Source organism: Oncorhynchus nerka, linkage group LG27, assembly GCF_034236695.1.
Source record: "Oncorhynchus nerka isolate Pitt River linkage group LG27, Oner_Uvic_2.0, whole genome shotgun sequence".
Classification (NCBI taxonomy): domain Eukaryota; kingdom Metazoa; phylum Chordata; class Actinopteri; order Salmoniformes; family Salmonidae; genus Oncorhynchus; species Oncorhynchus nerka.
In genome coordinates, this window is record NC_088422.1 from 23984653 (window position 1) to 24003454 (window position 18802).

At 40.0% G+C, this 18802-nt stretch overlaps 1 protein-coding gene across 3 annotated transcripts; it reads right to left on the reverse strand.

The window, feature by feature from the left end:
• Window positions 1-12: 12 nt before the first annotated feature.
• Window positions 13-18132, reverse strand: zgc:158260 (uncharacterized protein LOC571389 homolog). Of its 3 annotated transcripts, XR_010461480.1 has the most exons (9): window positions 8865-9072; window positions 3757-4132; window positions 3222-3400; window positions 2946-3108; window positions 2567-2764; window positions 2265-2408; window positions 2045-2122; window positions 738-943; window positions 367-453 (listed from the first exon to the last, which is right to left on the reverse strand). XR_010461480.1 is itself a non-coding variant. In XM_029637406.2 (8 exons), the coding sequence occupies exons 1-8, from the start codon at window positions 17997-17999 to the stop codon at window positions 355-357; spliced, it is 1242 nt and encodes a 413-aa protein (XP_029493266.2). In that variant the 5' UTR covers window positions 18000-18132; the 3' UTR covers window positions 13-354. The 3 variants fall into 3 exon arrangements, 2 of the variants coding, with proteins under 2 accessions (XP_029493266.2, XP_029493265.2); XM_029637406.2 differs by lacking the exons at window positions 738-943; window positions 8865-9072 and adding an exon at window positions 17995-18132 and having other exon boundaries at window positions 13-453; XM_029637405.2 differs by lacking the exon at window positions 738-943 and having other exon boundaries at window positions 13-453.
• Window positions 18133-18802: the final 670 nt, after the last annotated feature.

Here is an 18802-nt window from a genome sequence, read left to right on the forward strand (position 1 = left end):
GCACTATGATCATTATGGTGAATTGTCTTTTATTATGAATACAATTTGTCCATGGCATGTTACTATCAACATGGCAAAAATGACACCAAATATAGAGGATTGGCACCAAATATGATGACAGGAGGATAAACAACAGGCTAGCAGGATATTCTTGTTATTCATGAAAGATCTCATTAGTCAAGGGAACTGGGGATGATCTTTGATGTACATGCAGCCAGTCAGTGATTTGGAAACTCATGAAAAATTAGGAGAACCTTTGTAGCAGCGTAGCGTCAAATGTTTTATGTCAGTTTGTGTTGACAAATTGAGTATACTACTGTGTAACTGCCCAACATATTGCCTATTGAAACCTGCCTAAAGTACCACTGTCCCCTTCCGTGTTGAAGCAGAGCCTGCTCCATCTGGCTTTGATCGGTTGTCTCCCTCCTCTTCTTCAAAGAGAGTACTCAGAAACTGAAAAGAAACCCAAGTTTAAAAGCCAACCAATTTCAGATAAAATATTTACAGTACCAGTCAAAAGTTTGGACACCTACACCTACTAGTTGTTCTTTATTCTTTACTATTTTCTACATTGAAAAGTCATTGTGAAGACATCAAAACTATAAAATAACACATGGAATCCTGTAGTAACCAAAAAACTGTTGAACAAATCAAAATATATTTTAGATTCTTCAAAGTAGCCACCATTTGGCTTGATGACAGCTTTGCACACTTGGCATTCTCTCAACCAGCTACACCTGTAATGCGTTTCCAACCGTCTTGAAGGAGTTCCCACATATGCTGAGCACTTGTTGGCTGCTTTTCCTTCACTCGGCGGTCCAACTCATCCCAAACCATCTCAAGTCGGGTGATTGTGGAGGCCGGGTCATCTGTTGCAGCACTCCATCACTCTCCTCCTTGGTCAAATTGCCCTTACACAGCCTGGAGTTGTTGGGTCATTGTCCTGTTGAAAAACAAATGATAGTCCCACTAAGCGCAAACCAGATGGGATGGCGTATCGCCGCAGAATGCTGTTGTAGCCATGCTGGTTAAGTGTGCCTTGAATTCTAAATCAGTGTCACCAGCAAAGCACCATCACACCTCCATGCTTCACGGTGGGAACCACACATGCAGACAATACGTTCACCTACTCTGTCTCACAAAGACATGGTAGTTGGTACCAAAAATCTCAAATTTGGACTCATCAGACCAAATGACAGATTTCCACAGGTCTAATGTCCATTGCTCGTGTTTCTTGGCCCAAGCAAGTCTCTTCTTATTGGTGTCCTTTTAGTAGTGGTTTCTTTGCAGCAATTCAACCATGAAGGCCTGATTCACACAGTCTCCTTTGAACAGTTGATGTTGAGATGTGTATGTTACTTGAACTCTGAAGCATTTATTTGAGCTGCAATCTAAAATGCAGTTAACTCTAATGAACTTATCCTCTCCAGGAGAGGTAACTCTGGGTCTTCCTTTCCTGTGGCGGTCCTCATGAGAGCCAGTTTCATCATAGTGCTTTAATGTTATTTACCACTGAAACTATCAAAGTTCTTGAAATGTTCCGGATTGAATGACCTTCATGTCTTAAAGTAATGATGGACTGTCATTTCTCTTTGCTTATTTGAGCTGTTCTTGCCATAATATGGACTTGGGTCTTTTACCAAATAGGAGTATCTTCTGTATACCACCCCTACCTTGTCACAACACTGATTGGCTCAAATGCATTAAGGAAATAAATTCCACAAATGAACTTTTTAACAAGGAACACCTGTTATTTGAATGCATTCCAGGCAACTACCTCATGAAGCTGGTTGAGAGAATTCCAAGAGTGTAAACCTGTCATCAAGGCAAAGGGTGGCTACTTTGAAGAATCTCAAATGTTGATGTCTTCACTATTATTCTACAATGTAGAAAATAATAAAAAATAAAGAAACCCTGAAACCCTGCAATGAATAGGTGTGTCCAAACCTTTGACTGGTACTGTATATATTAACTGAAATTGAAATTGAAACACCTGTGCTGTGAAGCATGACCTGTGTAAAAATGTGAAGCAATGTTGTCTTACCCTAGGCACCCTCAGCCCTTTGCTGATGATGAACTGCTTGAACGCTTGAGTCCCATGCATCTGTTTCAGTTCATCATCCTATTGAGAAGACACATTATATCAGACAATTTTACCTGAACCGTCAATGGGGATTGATATTCTGATTAATAGTCAAAGACAGTTATCTCGTTTTTACCCACAAAGAACAAGGGCAAGCGTAATAGTTATACCAAAGACCCACCATTTCACTTGGTTGTGCAGGAAACTCAAAGTCCTCAGGGATGACATTGGGGTCTCTTAATGGTTCATCAGCATCTCTTTTCTTCCATGTTTTAGTATCCAGGTACCATGCTCCATATTTGGGCCTTTTAGTTCCTGGTTTGCTCTGTTGAACATGTGCATTTTATATTTTTTCCATAGGCAGGATGTGGACATAGTTGTGGGTAATGCTGTTTAGAAAGTGAAGAACTGTACAAGCAATTGATACATTTTCATCCATCTGTGTTGTGAGGTCTGTGGGCCTCAAGCTGAGACACTCAATACCTTGTATGGTTCTGAGTCCTTTAAGGGGTCTTCACAGGTGGGGGCTCTGCGCAGATCCTCCACAGAGTTACGTAGGTCCTCTGGCACGTTCTTAGGCTCAACCACCTGGATAGGGAAGGTCAGGGACGGCTTCTTCTCATACCCACTGACAAACAGGCCCAGTAGGGTGGATTCAGTCAGGTTGTTCTTCTCTCCTCCCTGCGAGAGTCAACCATTCATTTACCAGGGAGGTTAAATGTTAAGATCATTCTAAATGATCTGTTCCTGCTTCTACAAGGTCATTTAGAATATGATGATGATTCATCATTCTGATCTTTACTTGACCTTTAATTGGGGTGTGTATTCCTCACCATGGCCGGTTTCTGTTAGCTGTGCTTACCAATGAGGCAACCCAGTCACAGAAAAGCTTAGTGACTTTCTTGATGTCCTCGTCTTGAGATGGGGAGCGCAGTCGTTTGACGTTTACTATCTGGTCTTCCTTGGCACTGCTCTGCTTTCTTTGCAGCCCTTTGTAAGGGTTCTTTGCACATAAATCGTCCGTCCTTCAGCCAAATAATAAAGGGTTAACAACAGTAGTTATACCACTAGATGAACAGTTTATACCCTAGTAATGAAGAGTTTGCCCCAAAACAGACTTCTCCAGAAATCTACTTACATTATTGCACTGACAGGTGGTCTCTCTCGCACTTCCTCCTCTGACTCCGATTCCCGCATGATCGTTTCCCACGGCTCAGTGCAGTCGTCTGCCTGCTCCTCTTTTTCTGGTGAAGTCACTGCAGAAGCTCTGTTCACACACATATCTGGGTCCAGGACACATATCACCTGATCAAACAACTACGGGATGAAAGACAATCAGTAGAACATATTGTGTTACAAGTAAGCAAAACAAAGTCCTACTGTAAGAACAGTGTAAGAGTTGATTACTGTAATTCAGAATTGTATGTGCATGGGCCATCTGATGTATACTTTAGGGACTGGTTTACCACACACAGATTAAACCTTACCCTGGACTGAAGCCTTTACAATGGAGGATCTCCATTCAACATCCTTATCGAATTTTAGTCCAGGACTAGGCTTATTCGGTGTCTGGGAAACCAGCCCTTTATGCCTTATTGCAAAAAGGATTGAGAGGTAACTTTTATCTGCAATGTGATTACATCGCTGATTAGTCTTATCTACCTGCCACTCACCTCTGGGGGCATGCCATGCTCTAAATGTGGGTACAGAGCCAGAGGATGCTGTTTGAGTTTGTGCTCCACTGTAGCCACATGCTCCCGGTGTACCTGCTGCTGAGGGTTCTTCTTAGAGAAGCAAGCCTGCTCTTTCGAGAAGCGCTTCCATTGTGTTTTATCAGAGAGAGATGTAGGACTTGGCATCCCAAAAATGGAAGGGGACATGCCCCTCTGGGCCTGAGAGAGAGCCGCTGTCCCAGCACTAGGATACCCATCTCTGAAGTCATCAAGTCCCACATTTAGAAAACGCCAACGACGGCCATCCAAAGCACCTGAGAGATGATGTTTGTTCTTTGCATCTTTCAGGCATTTGGTCATCAACTTTTCCTTGTACCTGTGGGTCAAAGCTAAATTAAATCCTTTTACTTTCACATTGCCCTCATTAACATTTGGAAGCTCCAGTCCAGAGAGACTGGATGGAAGGTTATGTGTCAATGTTATGTATACTGAACAAAAATATAAACGCAACATGTAAAGTGTTCATCCCAGGTTTCATGAGCTGAAATAAAGGATCCCAGAAATGTTCCATATGCACAAAAAGCTTATTTCTCCCAGGTTTTATGCACAAATTTGTTTACATCCCCGTTAATGAGCATTTCTCCTTTGTCAAAAGAATCCATCCACCTGACAAGTGTGGCATATATAGAAGCTGATTTAAACAGTATGATCATTACACAGGTGCACCTTGTGCTGGGAACAAAACAAAGGTCACTCTAAAATATGCAGTATGTCCTACCGGCCTCACAACCGCAGGCCACGTGTAACCATGCCAGCCCAGTACCTCCACATCCGGCTTCGTCACCTGCGGGAGCGTCTGACACCAGCCACCCGGACAGCTGATGAAACTGTGGGTTTGCACAACTGAATAATATCTGCCCAAATTATCAGAAACCGTCTCAGGGAAGCTCATCTGCATGCTCATAGTCCTCACCAGGGTCTTGACTTAAACTGCAATTTGGTGTCGTAACCAACTTCAATGGGCAAATGCTCACCTTCGATGGCCACTCGCACTCTGGAGAAGTGTGCTATTCACGGATGAATCCCGGTTTCAACTGTACCGGGCAGATGGCGTCGTGTGGGTGAGCGGTTTTCTGATGTCAACGTTGTGAACGGAGTGCCCCATGGTGTCGGTGGGGTTATGGTATGGGCAGGCATAAGCTAAGGACAACGAACACAATTGCATTTTGTCAATGGCAATTTGAATGCACAGAGATAACGTGACGAGATCCTGAGGCCCATTGTCGTGCCATTCATCCGCAGCCATCACCTCATGTTTCAGCATGATAATGCATGGCCCCATGTCGCAAGGATCTGTACACAATTCCTGGAAGCTGAAAATGTTCCAGTTTTTCCATGGCCTGCATACTCACTAGACATGTCACCCATTGAGCATGTTTGGGATGCTCTGGCTCGCCGTGTATTACAGCGTGTTCCAGTTTCCACCAATATCCAGCAACTTCACACAGCCGTGGAAGAGGAATGGGACAACATTCCACAGGCCACAATCAACAGACTAATCAACTCTATGCAAAGGAGATGTGTCGAGCTGCATGAGGCAAATGGTGGTCACACCAGATACTGACTGATTTTCGGATCCATGCCCCTAACTTTTTTAAGGTACACTACATGACCAAAAGTATATGGACACAGCTGCTCGTCAAACATCTCATTCCAAAATAATGGGCATTAATATGGAGTTCTGTGCTGCTATAACACCCTCCACTGTTTTGGGAAGGCTTTTCACTAGATGTTGGAACATTGTTGCAGGGACTTGCTTCCATTCAGCCACTAGAGCATTAGTGAGGTCGGGCACTGATGTTGTGGGATTAGGCCTGGCTTGCAGTCTGCATTACAATTCATTCCAAAGGTGTTCGATGGGGTTGAGGTCAGTACTCTGTGCAGGCCAGTCAAGTTCTTCCAAACCGATTTCGACAAACCATTTCTGTATCGACCTCATTTGTGCATGGGGGCATTGTCATGCTAAAACAGGAAAGGGCCTTCCCCAAACTGTTGCCGCAAAGTTGGAAGCACAGAATCATCTAGAATGTCATTCTATGCTGTAGTGTTAAGCTTAACTCCACCAAACTTTACTATGCTATGCATTGGGGCAGGTAGCGTTCTCCTGGCATCCGCCAAACCCAGATTCATCCATCGGACTGCCAGATGAAGCGTGATTCATCACTCCACAGAACGCGATGAACAATTATTGTGCTGACGTTGCCTCCAGAGGTAGTTCGGAATTCTACTGAGTGTTGCAACCAAGGACAGACGATTTTTACCCACTACGCACTTCAGCACTCGGCAGTCTCATTCTGTGAGCTTGTGTGGCCTACCACTTCGCAGCTGAGCCATTATTGCTCTGAGACATTTCTACTTCACAGTAACAGCACTTACAGTTGACCGGGGCTGCTATAGCAGGGCAGAAATTTGACCAACTGATTTGTTTGAAAGGTGGCATCCTATGACAATGCCTTATTGAAAGTCACTGAGCTCTTCAGTAAGACCTTTCTACTGCCTATGTTTGTCTATGGAGATTTCATGGCTGTGTGCTTGATTTTATACACCTGTCAGCAACGAGTGTGGCTGAAATAGTCAAATCCACGAATTTGAAGGGGTATCCACATACTTTGTATATAGTGCCTTCGGAAAGTATTCAGAACCCTTGACTTTTTCAACATTTTGTTAGTTTAGAGCCTTATTTTAAAATGTATTAAATTGTTTATTTTCCTCATCAATCTACACACAATACCCCATAATGACAAAGCAAAAACAGGTTTTTAGACATTTTTGCTACTTTATTTAAAAAAATTAAACTGAAATATCACATTTACATAAGTATTCAGACCCTTTACTTTGTTGAAGAACCTTTGGCAACGATTACAGCCTCGAGTCTTCTTGGGTATGACGCTACAAGCTTGGCACACCTGTATTTGGGGAGTTTCTCCCATGCTTCTCTGCAGATCCTCGCAAGCTCTGTCAGGTTGGATGGGGAGTGTCGTCGCACAGCAATTTTCAGGTCTATCCAGAGATGTTCGATCAAGTTCAAGTCCGGCCTCTCAAGGACATTCAGAGACTTGTCCCGAAGCCACTCCTGCATTGTGTGCTTGGGGTCGTTGTCCTGTTGGAAGGTGAACGCTCTGGAGCAGGTTTTCATCAAAGATCTTTCTGTACTTTGCTCAGTTCATCTTTGCCTCAATCCTGACTAGTTTCCCAGTCCCTGCCCCCGAATAACATCCCCACAGCATGATGCTTCCACCACCATGCTTCACAGTAGGGATGGTGCCAGGTTTCCTCCAGACGTGACACTTGAAATTCAGGCCAAAGAGTTCAATGTTGGTTTCATCAGACCAGAGAATCTTGTTTCTCATGGTCTGAGAGTCTTTATGTGCCTTTTGGAAAACTCCAAGCGGGCTGTCATGTGCCTTTTACTGAGGAGTGGCTTCCGTCTGGCCACTCTACCATAAAGGCCTGATTGGTTGAGTGCTGCAGAGATGGTTGTCATTCTGGAAGGTTCTCCCATCTCCACAGAGGAGCTCTGGAGCTCTGTCAGAGTGACCATCAGATTCTTGGTCAGGGCCCTTCTCCCCCAATTGCTTAGTTTGGCCGGGCAGCCAGCTGTTGGAAGTCTTGGTGGTTCCAAACTTCTTCCGTTTAAGAATGATGGAGGACACTGTGTTCTTGGGGACCTTCAATGCTGCAGAAATGTTTTGGTACCCTTCCCCAGATCTGTGCCTCGACAAGTTGTGTAAAGTACTTCAGTAAAAATACTTTAAAATACTACTTAAGTGTTCTTTGGGGGTACTGTATCTTTACGTTACTTTACTATTTATATTTTTGCCAACTTTTACTTAATAACATTCCTAAAGAAAGTAATGTACTTTTTACTCTATACATTTTCCCTGACACCCAAAAGTTCTCGTTACATTTTGACAAGAAAATTATCCAATTCACACACTTATCAAGGGAACATCCCTGGTCATCCCTACTGCCTCTGATCTGGCGTACTCACTAAACACGAATGCTTTGTTTGTAAATTAATGCCTGGGTGTTGTAGTGTTCCCTTGGCTATCTGTAAATAAAAACATTTAAATTATTGTGCCATCTGGTTTGCATAATGTAAGGAATTTGAAATTATTAATACTTTTACTTTTGATACTTAATTATATTTAAAACCAAATACTTTTACATTTTTACTCAAGTAGTATTTTACTGGATGACTTTCACTTTTACTTGAGTTGTTTTCTATTAAGGTATCTTTACTTTTACTCAAGTATGACAAATGGGTACTTTTTCCAACACTGACCTCGACACAATCCTATCTTGGGAAACTCTACGGACAATTCCTTTTACCTCATGGCTTGGTTTTTGCTGACATGCACTGTCAACTGTGGGACCTTATAAAGACAGGTGTATGCCTTTCCAAATCATGTCCAATCAGTTTACCACAGGTGGACTCCAATCATGTTGTAGAAACATCTCAAGGATGATCAATGGAAACAGGATGCACCTGAGCTCAATTTCGAGGCTCATAGCAAAGGGTCTGAATAGTTATGCAAATAAGCTATTTCTGTTTTTTGCTTTGTCACTATGGGGTATTATGTGTAGATGTAATCCATTTTAGAATAAGGCTGTAATGTACCAACATGTGGAAAAGGTCAATGAGTCTGAATACTTTCCGAAGGCACTGTATATAATGTATATGTGACCAACAGATGCATATCGGTATTCCCATTCATGTGAAATCCATAGATTAGGGCCTAATGAATTTATTTCAATCGATTGATTTCCTTATATGAACTGCAACTCAGTACAATCATGAAATTGTTGCATGTTGCGTTTTATATTTTTGTTCAGTGTACATATAATTATGTTGTCAACCACATACAGTTATGACTATATTGTTACAAAAGAGGCTACCCAATGTTGTCTTTAGTGTGATGTGACATCAAATCAAATCAAATGTATTTATATAGCCCTTCGTACATCAGCTGATATCTCAAAGTGCTGTACAGAAACCCAGCCTAAAACCCCAAACAGCAAGCAATGCAGGTGTAGAAGCACGTTACCAATGGTAGGCAGGAAGCGTCGTTCTAGTCTCCGGTGGTCCAATTTGAAACATTTTATCAGTCATTATGTGTCCTTGTTTTCTCATCAATTTCCACGTAATAAAAGGCAAACGAGTGTTGCCCCCGGGGCACGTCAAAAATCTATCGACCCTTTCGTAATTCCGGTATTACTTAAAGCGATCTGGCTAACTCCCTGCTCATAATACAACGTTTGTTAGAGGGTTACTATGGTAACAGATAAATTGTAGTTCTTATGGGATGTCACAAAATATAAATGTAGTTTGCGTTCCAGAGGGCCTTTGCTGTAATTACGATTATGAACTTACTTGACAGTCACAATTCAACACGTAAAAAAAATAATAAGAGCAAAATCATCTTAATGCAGTTTTCACTGAAGACAATATAGCCTTGCTATGATTTTGACCACTAGATGGTGGTATGTGATCAGAGGGAACTGATGAGTTCCTCTTCTTTTGGGTGATCCTAAAAATTGTTAACGTTACTGCTAGATTTTTAAAAAGAAATACTTTGACAAATCTGAAAACTATAGCTGAAAGTACAGAGCAGAGCCCTTTTGGTGTCGGGTTGGTTGCTCTTGTTTTTCTGGCCGTCATGCATTAATAAACTAGTTATTGTGTCATTTTAAATCAATATTTCTCTAATTCAACATGTATTGGGATTATTGTATGATGCTGTTTACATCATTTGAATGTAGAATGCATGTGTATGTTGACCATGTGCCCCTCTACATGCGGTTCTGGTCAGGGCTCATGAATGAGATAATATGTCCATAGGCCATAGGCCCTCATGTCTTGTTTAAACAAACCAGTGAAAAAACAGAGTGAAAATGAGAGAGTTGCTAGTGTTCCCCTGTTTATGCCTTGTCAAACTCAATTTATAGCAACAAATTAATTCAAACCTGCTACTTTTTATTACTACCACTACTAATAAGGATAAATCAGAAATAAATACCTCTTCAAGTTGTAGAAGTGGTTATTATGACAACAGATAATCACGTCATAGTCATACATTATCCCACAGTAAGTTAAGTAAAACTGATTTCCAGCCTGTGGATGTGTAGACAGAGAAAAGAGTGCTGACAGAAATAATTGTAATGTACGGCTCCTTTGAGGTCTTCAGATCTGTACAGCACTTTGAGATATCAGCTAATGTACGAAGGGCTATATAAATAAATTGGATTTGATTTGATTCAGAGCTTGCATTCCTTCTTGCCCTATGTATTACTTGTGCTGTCACAGGACTGAGGTCAGTCAACGCTGTTGAACAACAGCACAGCCTCTTAAATGACTAATCATTATCCTCGTCATCATCATCATCCAATTCCATCAACATTGCACCATTTGTTAGGCCAGGGAAATTCCACTTCACGGATTTGTGGACTGTAGAAGTCACAGCTTTTAGCTAGTGCCTCTGACAGCTTTCACCCACATGCCTCAACTTGACTAGGCACCATATTGTGACCTGCTTGGCTGGGTGACCAGCTGACCGCTGCTTTGACCTCTTCGGCACACTGTGAAACAGCCTGGGCCTGTTGGAGCTGGACACAGAAAGGCCATGACTAGGGTTGAAAATGTACCAAATTTACCGGAATCTTCAGTAATTTAGGTAATTAACAGAATATCTATGGCAATCTATCGTAAGTTTGGTAGTTTATATATTTTTTTATATCAGTATCCATATTGTCTGAGTTTCTAGTAGATAGACCATATGGTTCAACAGAGAATATCCTAATTAATGACAAAAGCATCTAATCAACAATGTTATTATTTATTCATTATCTCTGCAACTCCAACTATTGAAGTTTTTCACAACTGTCACTAGTTTGATGCCAAAACATTGACAACAAATACATATTGGTATAGTAAAATCAATGTGTAAAGAATATAAAGAATAATTCATGCTTAAACCCCTCATATTAAACACCAATGGTATTCACTAAGTTGATGGTTTATGTTTAGCATAATGTTTTACAAGTCATATTTAATTACATTTTTTAAATTATTTTTTTGAATTACATTGAGTGTACAAAACATGAGCACCTGCTCTTTCCATGACAGACTGACCAGGTGAAAGCTATGATCCCTTATTGATGTCACTTGTTAAATCCACTTCAATCAGTGTGGATGAAGGGGAGAAGACATGTTAAAGAAGGATTTTAATCCTTGAGAAAATTGAGACATGGATTGGGAATGTGTGCCATTGAGTGGGCAAAACAAAATATTTAAGTGCCTTTGAAGGGGGTATGGTAGTATTTGCAAGGCACACCAGTTTGTGCCAAGAACTGCAGTGCTGCTGTGTTTTTCACACTCAACAGTTTCCTGTGTGTATCAAGAATGGAAGAATGACACAACTGTGGGAAGCATTGGAGTCAACATGGGCCTGCATCCATGTGGAGTCCATGCCCGACGAATTGAGGCTGTTCTGAGGGCAAAGGGGGGGGTGTACCTCAATATTTTAATGTTTTGTACACTCGGTGTATATTTTACATAAGGCCAGAGATAATTACAGACACCTATGATAATCTGAACTACCCAAAATGGCCACTAGATGTCTTGTGATAGATTACATACAATTCTTGAAAGATACCAACATTCTGGTAGTTTACTGGTAAACTTAGAAAGTTTTGAGTAACATACCCTCTTTAATTGTTTTTTTTGCAACCCTAGACATTACATTGTTTTAGCCAGACCACCAGAACATTTTGGAACTTCTTTGGCAAATATATCCTCTTGGCTCCAGGACCATCTCACAGGGAATTGTTGTCCCTTTGACAGGTTAAGCCTACTTTCCTTGTCTAGTTTTGACATGTTTAGGTTACTGTACCATTTTCCATCATACTTGTTACTGTCTTCTGGTTTATGGTTCAGAACACTTGATAAGAAACAGATCATACCAAGACATTACTATGTAAAGTATCTGAAAGAATTTGGAAACATTTACTAAAAGGTTTGTAAACCGCCACTGTAAGGTTTGAATGATTTGAAGAGGTGCAAAAGAAGTTCTGCCTCTGTTCTAATATCAACCATTTCAGGTTGGGAAACAATTCCATCACTTGTGCCATGGATTTTAATTGACTGAAATATGACACCCTTGACAGTTGTGATCACTTGGCCAATGCTCTCAAATGGTTGTGTTGGCCCTGGTCCAACTCTCCCTGGAGCTGTACCCTTTGGTATATTCATAGGGGAGTAAATATTAGGATTCGAAAAGGATCTCCAGATTATTTGTCCGGCATACTCCCAGAACACAAACACTATTGATATGTACAAACTTTAAGACATTGTGACGCATCACATACTTGGACTTCAAATTCTGATTGTCAAGGCGGATGTTGTCAGTGTAATTTACCATTAGTATTCCTTGCATGATGGAAACTTTCTAACTAATTTAGGTGGATGTGTGTGGAACTATTATTATTCTATTGCTAATCATATTTTGTAATCATAAATATATTCCATTGTATATTTTGTTCCACATGATGTTGTGTTGACAATAATGTGCACATTTCCAAAAATGTACAAACAGCTATGGAACCAAAGCAACAGGACACCATATTTTTCTCAGGGGGGTGTTTACCTGTCATTGACAGCACACATACAATTGGGGGAAACCAGCTTAATATACAGGAAATGTTTTTGTTTACAATAATCAGAGGCTGGTTTTGCTGCACTGTAGTTTTCAGTAGCCAGGGTGTTTCTGCCAAGTTTTAGCAACCTTTTACAGCCAAACATATGTTGAGGTATTATCTGTAGAAAACAATCAACCATAGACGATGTTCTCACGGGGTGAGGAATCTGCATAGAAAGTAAAAATGGTGGGGAACTGTCAAGCTTTTCCTCAGATTGTGTTCCATAAAATAAATGGGTAAAGGTGTGAAATATGTGTCTTTCATGTATTGTTTTTCAAACCTCTGCAATTTGTGAATTTCTGTTTCTGTTCACTTTTAGAATTATGCACAGAAGTTTTTTTTTAAAGGTGGGAAACTGTCAAGCTTTTCCTAAAATTGTGTGCCATAAGATAAATGTGTAAAACGTTGACAGTACCAGTCAAAAGTTTGGACACACCAACTCATTCCATGGTTTTTCTTTATTTTACTATTTTCTACATTGAGGTGACTACCTCATGAAGCTGGTTGATAGAATGCCAAGAGTGTGCAAAGCTGTCATCAAGGCAAAGGGTGGCTACTTTGAATAATCTAAAATCTCAAATATATTTTGATTTGTTTAACACTCTTTTTGGTTACTACATCATTCCATATGTGTTGTTTTATAGTTTTGATGTCTTCACTATTATTCTACAATGTAGAAAATAGTAAAAATAAAGAAAAACCCTTGAATGAGTAGGTGTGTCCAAACTTTTGACTGGTAATGTATGTCTTGTTTAAATTGAAATCATCTGCAATTATTGGATTTCCACTTCTGCTTCCACTTCAAAAATTAGCATTGCATCCTCTTAGTCTTGTAGCAAAGTTTTCCTCTCAATATTGAGAACAGGAGGACCACATCTAGGTTACCACTGGAATTTGAATGACCAGTGCAAAACTAAGCTTATAATGTTTGTATTATAAGAAATATTTTAGGATCTGCTATAACAGAGACATTGCTCTGTTTTCTGTCATGACATGGCTTTGCCCTTCTTCCTTACACTAATCACTGCTCCATCCTGAAACAACTAGGTACAAAACTTCCCACTCAATGGTGGGAACTGGACCACACCCAGGTGGCCATTGGCATTTGAATGGCCAGTGCAAAGCTTTATAGTTAAGTATATAACTTCAATACCATGAAAAATGTGTTATAGGCTCTTTTACCTTGACCAATGAATGAATTAAACAATGCATCAAAGACATTGTCTTTAATTGTTTTAACATAATAGATTTAGTTACAACTTTTTTGCAATAGATTTCTACTTATGGCACTCAACAATTTCTACTACTTAACACTTATTGTCCTTTCTTTTCACCCTGGCACCGCACGTTCTCTCTTAACACCACGATATCTCCAAGGAGAGCTTGGAATGGAATAACACAAATATAAATTCAGTATAGTGTACCCTCCCATGGTACTTAATGGCTCTGGCTGCATCAATCACGTCTCCTGAAAAGGTCTAGCACTCCTCACAAGTCTCCACTCCCACAGTCATGCCTGTATATCAGTCTCTGGTCTACAAAGACTGTCTGGTGCCTGAAAGTGGCGTGACAAACAGGCAGTACCATGGTGCACTGCGATTAGCCTCCATGAACTTTTCCCTTATGTTAAGCTCTGTTTGCTGAAAGTATTAATATTATTCCAATTGTGTTGATTTAAGGAGGGCATTTTGGAGGGCATTCATAAATTGTTTGGTGAATTGGATGTCCAACAAGGAATTCTCTCCTCTTGTCTAAGAGTTGATGACGAGATGATGAGAAATATCTAAGAGTTAGATGACGAGACATGTTAAATGTTTTGTAAGTTGGGCTTGACTGGGCCTGAAGTGCACATAGATTTTTGCATGATTCAGAATGTGCTGCAAGCCAGGGAGTGATGCAAAGTGACCATAGTAATGTTAATGTTGTTGTTTTCTTCTGCTTTACATTGACAGTTCATTTACTATTCAAATACATGGGGTTTTATTAAGTAGTTGCTCTTTAAAGGCTTTAGGTCAGTGAATGATCTAGTAAAGGATGTTATCGCCGACCTATTGCATCAGTTTACATCTACTGTAAAGAACTGTAATAGATGAGCGATTCTAGGAACATAATCTAGGAAGTTATTTAGAGATGGGTTGAATCCTATCTGTAAACTCACTTAAAATGAAAGTTCTACTATCTTAGGTCAGACAAGCAGCAACTAGACTTACATGTCCACCACTCACCACTGTGAGGGAATGGGCAGCCAAGCATTGAATTCAGAGTGCTTGTTGACTGAACAATACACAAATCTGCTTGTCCTTTAAGTGTGCTTACATGTGAAAGGCAAATACACATTGGCTCTTTGACTGAATCCATTTAGCACTATTTCAGGGAATGCAAAACGGCTGCATTTACAGACATGATGGGACATTGTCATTTAATTGCATTTGACAATTCATGTTTTGTCTGACAAATGCCTCACTGTTGTGCTACAGGTCCTGCCTACAAAGTGCAAACCAAGCGCTATGGTTACAGTTTCTTGCTTATAGGACAGGAACTTGTGAGAAAACAATGAATGATCTGTTGGGACATCAGATACTCAGATGGGTTAGAAGAAAAAGTATTTACCCTCTAAATAAAAGTCTCCCTGTTCTGGGATGCATGAATGGTTGCCTTATTTGCACACTGGACCCTTTTAGAGTGCACCAAGGATATGTCCCTTGCACCCAAAAGTTTTTGTTCACAATATGATCAAATATCAATGTGTAGGTCTTCAAAGTAAACCATCTTAGGTGCAACTACCAAACAAACCAGTCTTCGCTTTACTGACCAAACTAAAAAAGAGTATTACAAATGTTGACCTGTTTTTTTTCTCTCTTTGTCTTTTTCTTTTTGGCCAGAAACAATGTTGCTGCATTACTTGACTGTTAACCTTCCCCCCCGATGATTTGCTTCAGCATTTTTCACTTCTCTTGTTTGAACAGATGCCGCCACCCTCCAGCATGAACCGCCCCCCCGGGATTGTTATAGTACTTAGTACAATGAAGTAACGGGCAATTATATTAATGTTAGAGCACACCCAAGTAAGTTCCCTTTCCAGATAGCGACATCAAACGATTTGATGTATAACATTTCCTATGGTTTATAAACCATGGGCCTCTTTTGTTTTATTCCAGTGAATGGCATGCAAAAGGTTGTCTGAGGTAAACGTGTTGTTGCATGAACGCACTCAACAGCTCACTCTGTAGCCTCCATTACTGTCCAAACAGCATTTTTTGCAGGATATTAAATCAAATTTGATTTGTCACATGCTTCATAAACAACAGATGTAGACTAATAGTGAAATGCTTACTGACAGGCCCTTCCCAACAATGCAGAGAGAAAGAAATACAGAAATAATAGAAAATGAATCCATTGGCCAACTAAACTACAATTAAGAGATGGTGATAGTCAGTGGGAAACAGATGACATTTTAGACGCTGGTAACGCATCCCCTTGGATTTGATTCAGCAGTCATGATCCTATGTCTACTTGTGAAACATATATTAATTTGGTGCTGGATTAAACCTCAAGTTAAAGTAGAGGCTAACTGTTTTGTAAACAAGCGATTTCAGGGCAGATCTATAGCAGATATGCACAGCATTGGCAGTCTTCTGTTCCTTATAAATATTTGCCTAATTTTCAAAGTCAGAACACAACAGACATTTGCCTATGCCTTTTATCTGACCACTAATTCACCCCACAGAAGTTCTGTGTAAAGACATGTCCTTGAGTCAAGCAGAAGGTGTTGTCTGTAAATAAGGATGGTTGCTCTCAATTTGCTCTAAATGCAGCTTTGAAGTATCCCATTACACCCAACTGTTCATGTCAAGTTGTGAATGCCACAGCATCCAAAAGGCAAAAATGTCCTTTGAAAATAGGTCCTGAAAAGGTCCTGAAACCCCCTTAATGGTAGCAATGAGCTTGAGCATGAAACAGGAAGACGTCTCATCCGGACATCTAGTTGAAACATGGCGTGATCTGTCTCTGAAGGTTAACTTGTGTGACTGTGAAACAAATTAAACTAAAAACTTTATAACTGTCCCCTGGCAATTGTCAGTTAACAAAAGACTGGTTCTCAGCTATGTCAAGGCCCCATGCAGCAAGCATTGCTTCTGTAGTCTAATCCTATATTTACCTGCCACTGATATCACTATTAGGCTATAAAATCTATTCATGAATTTTCCTATTCTAACAAACATCTTCTGTTTTGTGTGCAGAACTCTATAGCTTACTGTAAATAGCCTCTGGTCTAGAATGGCCTATACTGAAACGGTCCAGTGTGCACATTGATGGAACTCTGTATCTTCCTGGTGCCATAAGAATGTTGCACACCCTTTATATACCCACACATATTTTACATCAGGGTTGGGCAACTTTGAGGGGGGTGGGGCAGCAATGGATCTGTGTACCCACATCCATACCCACACATGAGGTATTTTGGAGGTTCTAAGCCCCCCAAAATATATTTTTTTGTCCTTGGAAATTGACCTGTGGGTGCGGGACACCAGTTGCCCATCCCTGTTTTAGATCCTCTGTGTTCTTATAATTTTTAGTTTTGACTTGCCTTATTTAATTTACTGCATTCATTTAAATAATAGACACTATACAATATAGACATACTGTATATGTATCTTGGGCAATTCATAAAGCTGCATGAGGACCTTATTACTGATGAATGTGTTTGTTTTTTATGACCATGTTTTTCTTTCTGCCTGCATTTTGCATTTATATTGATGTGTGTATTTTCTGTAATTCATGTCATTCAGAGCTCATCTGTAAAATAGACCCTTGGTCTCAGTATGACTCCCTGATAAAATAAAAGGTTAAATAAAAAATGTATAAAGTTTTGGCATTTTGTCATTGGTGTTTTTACTCGGCATTGCAATTAGTATCCTATTATTGTGCAAATGGAGGAAATGTAACAACATTTAAAAAGAAGGGAAAAACAGAGAACTATTTGTTGAAATTATAATTTATTTCAAGTAGTATGTCTGTACTTATTTGTTATTTTCTCTATTTCCCTCGACCTTGGCTGGACTGGGTAGTAGGGGAGATTTCCAGTTAGCTCTGTGAGTACATCTGATGCAGTGCAAGCGAATCACCCTGACAGTCCCCCTTTAAACGAGCCCCGCCCCAAAATCAGTCGATCAAATTCTGCATCACGCTCAACCTCGTCCGTCCAATCATAACCCACCAGGGGTGGTCTTAGGATGGTGGTCCGGGAAGCTGTTAGCCAATCAAGTTTACTGCTCAGTGAACAAAAGCTTCACGTCAACTATCGTTGGTTCTCTGAATAACACATTATTCATGTTCATGCAGGTTATTTAAGGGAGACCTGATGGCGATGATGATGATGAGGCGGCGAGATAGCGGTATTTCATGTTGAGAAGTAACGGTCGATGACTCCCAAACATGTATGAATGCAGAATAATGTGTACATTCATTTAGTTAACTCACCACATCAGATGCACTGTGCTTTTTAATGTTTTATAGTTATCCAATAGTATACGGTATCCTGCTAAGAATAAGTGGCAGTAGTATAGCAGGGCTAGGCTACACGCCCCACTCTCTGTCTAGAAAGTTACTAACTAACTAGTAGCAATCCTAGTGTGACATCACATGTGAACGAGCATGCGTTGCTAATTCATTCACAAGCTATTTGTCAAACGTTGTTAGCTTCACTTTACTACACTGCTATCTCTTCACAAACAACAACTCCAAAATTATATACCAAAATTACACATATTTTTTGATTGAATTGAACTAGCTTATTAAAACCATTAACCCTAGTGAATAACAAACAACAAGAATAACATTTTCCTGAATCATTATAATAAGATTTTTTCAGAGTGATTACAATTGCACTAGAATTGTATTTTTTTAAACGATATCGTTGATATTTTTAGTATGCTTGAGTTTTTTACTGTTAATACCTGCGTTCTGTTTTGTGTGATGTAACAATGTAAATTGTTGATCTATATATACATAAAAACAAATAAATACACTGCTATCTCTTGAAATAATATTACTTGCATAGTTACACATGAAAGTGAATTGGTCTCAAATTACGTCAGAACCTCAAGTTTACTTTCAAATCTTTGCTTGGTTGAATGTATCCTAATATAAAATAGCGCTATGAAGGTAGATCAAATCAAGGGCAAATCGTAGTTTGTGCCGTCTTATGTTTATGGTGCTATAAAGTAAAACAGTGACCTCAGCCACAGAAAGCACGCTACATTTTAACACACCCACCGCCCAGCAGACA

Bases quoted from the DNA above. Each gene is read 5' to 3' on its own strand.
- zgc:158260 (XM_029637405.2), bottom strand. From the start codon at position 8,950: ATGAGAAAACAAGGACACATAATGACTGATAAAATGTTTCAAATTGGA. The intron at 3,401-3,756 runs GTGAGTGGCAGG...TTCATCCCGTAG, and splicing joins AGCATGGCATGCCCCCAGAG to TTGTTTGATCAGGTGATATG. The intron at 2,409-2,566 runs GTATTGAGTGTC...CATGTTCAACAG, and splicing joins AGGACTCAGAACCATACAAG to AGCAAACCAGGAACTAAAAG.